Here is a 5674-nt window from a genome sequence, read left to right on the forward strand (position 1 = left end):
CAATAGCACCCCACCTGACGTCCCCAAGGTCTCCTGACCCCTGCGACATATCTCTAGGTACCACTCTATGGTCAACAAAAAAAAGTAGGAAGACTGACTCTTCCACACTTTCTCACTTCAAACTTGTAGGATTATGGGGTACCCGTCATATGTGGTACTAGGTGGCGATCGGGCGATGGTGCAAATAAACTCTCCCACATCCACAAATCAAACATGAACCCACCATCCCCAGTTGCCCACCTTCAACTGAGCTCACGTACCCCCATGTAGCCCTTATCCTCGTTCCTCTCAGCATCGGGTCCCCATCAACCCCTCCAAACTTCCAAAACATCCAAGAAATTCAATATCCAAACATCATGAACTATCCTAAACCAAGAAAACAGGGCAGAGGCAGAAAACTCTGCCCAAAACACATTCCAATACCACAGCTTTCCCTACTTAAATTACCCTAGTAACATTCTCTTCGTTCCGATTCGTTCACCGTTGGATCGACTTAAAAATTTTAAAGGAGGTCCCTAGTACATAAGTCTACATTTTGACTGTTGGGGTAGTATTGGTCTCTCCGGACAATCAATGTATACCTTTCACTGCCAGGCTGGGGTCCGACTGCACCAATAACATGGCTGAATACGAAGCATGCGCTCTGGGCATCCAGGCAGCAATTGACTTCAACATCAAGCTACTCAAGGTGTACGAAGACTCGGCGCTACTGATTCACCAGCTAAGAGGATAATAGGAGACTAGGGATCACAAACTGATACCCTACCAGGCCTACATCATGGAATTGGCCGAGTTCTTTGATGAGATCTCCTTCCATCATGTTCCCTGAGAGGAAAATCAAATGGCGGATGCGCTTGCCACTTTAGCGTCCAAGTTTCAGCTGACACCGCACGGAGACCTACCGTACATTGAGTTCAGCTGTTGCGGCAGACCCGCACATTGTTGTTTGGTGGAAGAGGAGCGGGATGGTAAGCCTTGGTATTTCGATATCAAGCGATACGTTGAAAGCAAAGAGTACCCACCGGAGGCTTCTGACAACGACAAGAGGACGTTCAAGAGATTGGCGGCCAGTTTCTTCTTGAGCGGAAGCATACTATACAAGAGAAACCATGACATGGTTTTGCTCCGATTCGTGAACGCTAAAGAAGCTTAGAGCATGCTGGGGGAGGTCCATGAAGGCTCTTTCGGTACGCAAGCTAACGGGAACGCCATGGCTAGGAAGATCTTAAGGGCGGGCTACTATTGGCTCACCATGGAGAGCGATTGTTGTCTCCATGTGAGGAAGTGTCACAAATTCCAGACGTTTGCGGACAATGTCAATGCTCCGCCCTTGCCTCTGAATGTTTTGGCTGCACCACGACCATTTTCCATGTGGGGAATAGATGTGATCAGGGCCATATAGCCCAAAGATGCAAATGGACATCGTTTCATCCTAGTGGCGATAGATTACTTCACCAAGTGGGTCGAAGCTGCTTCGTACGCTAGCATCACGAGGAGTGTGGTGGTCAGGTTCATCAAGAGGGAGATTATCTGCCGATATGGTTTGCCGAGGAAGATTTTCATGGACAACGGCACCAACTTGAATAACAAGATGATTGGGGAAATATGCGAGGAGTTTAAGATCCAACACCACAATTCCACACCCTACAGGCCCAAGATGAATGGAGCAGTGGAGGCAGCGAACAAGAATATCAAGAAGATAATCCTGAAGATGACCGTTTCATACAAGGATTGGCACGAGATGCTCTCGTTCACGATACATGGTTACCGAACCTCAGTACGCACATCAACCGGGGCAACGCCTTTCTCATTGGTATACGGAATGGAGGATGTGCTACCGTTTGAGGCGGAAGTCCCATCATTAAGAATCTTGGCGGAGTCCAGATTAAAGGAGTCGAAGTGGGCCCAAGCACGTTTCAATCAGCTTAATCTCATAAAAGGCAAGCGTTTGGCCGCCATGAGCCACAAGCGTTTATATCAGAAACGAGTAAAAAATGCTTTTGACAAGAAGGTACGCTCGTGCAGGTTCAGCGAAGGAGACCTGGTGCTGAAGAAAGTCTCCCAAGCCCTGAAAGACAATAGGGGAAAGTGGGCCCCGAACTACGAAGGGCCTTTGGTCGTAAAAAGGGCTTTCTCCGAAGGGGCCCTTGTGCTCGCCAACATGGATGACGAGGAACTACCTTCACCCGTGAACTCTGACGTTGTCAAGCGATACTATGCTTAAGACCTGGGGCAATTAAGGAAGTCGCTACGTGTTTTTTATTTTCTGTGGTTTCCCCCAGTGATTCCTGTCCTCTGTAATTTTCTCATCGCAGTCTTTTAAGGAATGTAGGATTGGGGTTTCATTGTTCTGATCCTCGCTTTGTGCCTTAAAAGATGCACAACCTTTAAATGACCCGAGCCTTTTTCGCTCAGTCCATGGGGATTCCCCAAGCGCTTAATTAAAACTGAACTAGAAAAGTTTTTGCTGAAGAATTATTGTGTTTGAAAATGCTCATGCATACGCATGTACATGCATATTTTTTATCTTGTGACAGGGACAGGATTGTTTTAAGCAATGGTCAAATACCGCGCCAAATCCAAGACAGAGATGAATCGAGGTAAGTGGTAGCGTGACCATGATTTGCTGCGCAATGTCATTTCCTACTTTCAGGTACTTGGGGATGGGCACGAATGGATGCTAGGCCCATGATCAATAGATCGCTGTCCCGCGTCCAGCTTCGAACGATCGAGAAGCGCTATTTGGAGGCAGCCTAGTATCCTTTAAATTCCTACCTATTATTATTGTTGTTTTTTAAGATGATGATCGGATGCCTAACTTACCCTAGGGGTTTTGAGTAAGTGAACACCGACCCATAGAGAACGCATACTTTCTTCGCAAAAAAAAAATGCACAGGGTTAGCTCGCCTGGGCAAGCACCCCTGCACCAGAAAACATAAAAAATGAGGGGAGGGTGAGTTTCTCTCCACCCAAAACTCCCCTCCCTCATTCAAAAATGTAGCACCCACAGGATTTGCGGTTTTTCGACCCTAGGCCACCATTTTTGTGCTTTTGCTTCCATTTTTAGTGTCCTTGATCACTCCACACAAGTAAGTACATTATCCTTTGGCCTCTAGTTTTCCATTGATGCCTTTTTATGCTCTAAATTGTACATGATTTGACCAATTTCGTGAGACAATTTGGGGCGAATTCATGCTTTGATTCATTGAATTGGGGGGTTGTAGGGGATGGCCTTAGGCCTAAGTTGTGTTCTGAAATGATTGGGCAAGCCACATTGCCCCCATTCCTTTCTTGTTTATACCCAAAAGTGTGCCCACCAAGTGTTCGGTGAAATGCCTCAATGGCATTCGCGCATAAATTTGTGAAGTTTGCTTATAGAATTGGTTTATGCATGCATGGTTGCCATTTTTGGATGCATGGAAAGCTTGCAGAGTTTAGGGTAAAAGCCGAAATGTGACTTAGGCCTAGGAACCCAAGCCTTTGGCTTTGAGTGCAAGAAAGCATGAAAATGGGAGCATGTTCGTGAGGATTCCCTTTTTAGGCCAACACTTGGTTTGGGCTATACCATGATTATTTCTTTGTACCTAGATGGTGTGAAAATGTTTTTCACCATGTACATGGGTATATAGAATAGGTAGCCAAGTGCTTTGCAAGTGTGCATGTATCTTGATATGGCATGAAAATGCTTCTCAAAATAGGAATATATGACATGAAATTGCCTTTCAAAAATATGAATTAGTAATACAAAAATTTCCTTTCCAATGAATGTGTAAACATGAAATTGTTTTTTCAAATGAGTGTAAATATGTGTGAACGTACATAGCATGAAGCTGCCTCTCAGGTGTATGACCATATATGCGAATAAAATGTGAACATATAGCAAAACTACCATTCAGACGAAGTAGATAGGTGGCAAAAATGCTTGGCAAATATGTGTGTATGTTTAGATAAGTAGGCAAGGTGCCTTGCAAAATATGTATGTTGGATAGTTTTGCATGTAGCATAAGAAAATTCTTTGCAAATGAAAGTAGGTGCATCTCATAAAATGTCATTCACCAAAGGAAAGATGTGTGTAAATGTATGTATGTCCTAGGAAAACCCGCGCGTTAATGTGTAAGTTTTTCTTTTAAAATTCACTTTGATATTCGCGTTTTGTTGGAAAGAAGTGTATGCCATTTTTGCTTGATTTGGCTTTCGTTTTAATTGGTTTTCTTGAAATAACTTCCCAAATGTTATTTTTTTTCACAGGAAATGGCTCCGAAGAAACTCTCCACGAAGAGGTCTAGAAGGGACGCCACTGGAGAAGGCTCCAGTGCCGCCTTAGAGTTTGATTGTCACCGTTTCTGGAGTGCCGAGCACCAGCAGCGCTTCGAGGCCATCTAGGGATGGTCATTCCATAGGGAGAGGCGTGTCCATCTCAGGGAAGATGAGTACCCTGACTTCCAGGGAGAGATAGATCGTAGGCATTGGGCACAACTAGTGACCCCTATGGCTAAATTCGACCCGGAGATAGTCATAGAATTTTATGCCAATGCTTGGCCCACTGAGGAGGGGGTTCGGGACATGCGCTCATGGGTGAGGGGTCAATGGGTCCCCTTTGATGCAGATGCCATCAGCTAGTTCTTGGGCGCCCGCTAATTTTGGAGGAAGACCAACAGTGTGAATTCAGCCAGAGGAGGAGCCAGGCAGACAATTTCGATGAGGAAGCCATTGCCCAGCTGCTGTGCATACCGGGGCAGGATTTCACTCGGACCGCTGCAGGGAGGCAGGTGTGGATCATGCGCACCAACATGACTACCTTGACCCAGATATGGATGACACTGTTGCTCAGCAATGTCTTGCCTAGTGACCACAACTCCGACCTCCCTCTGCCTAAGTGCTAGTTGGTGTATGCCATCCTGACACAGATAAGCGTTCACGTAGCCCAGGTGATTGCTGATGCCATTTATTTGTTTGCAGGAATGGCGCCTACTAGGCACCCTCTGGACCCAGAGAAGTCCAACAGGGCCCTGGGGTTTCCGGCTCTTATCACGGGCCTCTGCCAGTCCTACGGAGTTCTTGTCACCCCAACAAGGTAATCCGACTGCCGATCACCCGAGCCTTCATTGAGAAGTACTGCACGCCTAGGCAGGCGCAGGGTGACGCACATCAGGATGCGGGCACACCGCCGCCACCTCGGTCGGCCGATTTGGCTGGGCCACTAGGCGTGGAGCATTATCTACAGCATTTGGTTCGCCAGCAGGTGGCCAACCACTGTGGACAGGTGCAGATACATGAGTGTCTCTACCGGTTCAGCCTCAGTCAGCAGGGGCAGAGTTCCACCCGTTTTGTATGCCCTACCCCGGAGTAGTTTGGGGCTGAGGTCGCATGGCCTGGAGACTGGCCCAATGCCCAGGCAGGGGAGGAGCCTGCAGGATCCCCCGGTGAGGCAGATGAATCCTGTATGGATGAGGATATGACTGACCTACTCGGTTTCTTGGGAGGGACCGGAGCCATATGACCAAGGTCGCCGCACTTTTTGTGATTTACATTACTACTTTAATTTATTGTTTTTGTTGTCATCTAACATTACTGCTTTCAGTTATTGTTTCTGTTCCCGCTATGATCTGGCATTACAGCTTTCCGTTATTTTGTCACTGTATTTTTTATTGCGACTTACCATTGCATTCTTTTC

At 46.7% G+C, this 5674-nt stretch overlaps 1 protein-coding gene across 1 annotated transcript; it reads left to right on the forward strand.

Annotated features, from left to right (window-relative positions):
* The first annotated feature begins 1657 nt into the window (after nucleotides 1-1657).
* On the forward strand, nucleotides 1658-4383 carry LOC114410723. The gene is made up of 2 exons (XM_028374663.1): nucleotides 1658-2011; nucleotides 4249-4383. The coding sequence occupies exons 1-2, from the start codon at nucleotides 1658-1660 to the stop codon at nucleotides 4381-4383; spliced, it is 489 nt and encodes a 162-aa protein (XP_028230464.1).
* The last annotated feature ends 1291 nt before the right edge of the window (nucleotides 4384-5674 follow it).

The sequence above is a fragment of the Glycine soja genome, chromosome 4 (assembly GCF_004193775.1).
Source record: "Glycine soja cultivar W05 chromosome 4, ASM419377v2, whole genome shotgun sequence".
NCBI classification, from domain to species: Eukaryota; Viridiplantae; Streptophyta; class Magnoliopsida; order Fabales; family Fabaceae; genus Glycine; species Glycine soja.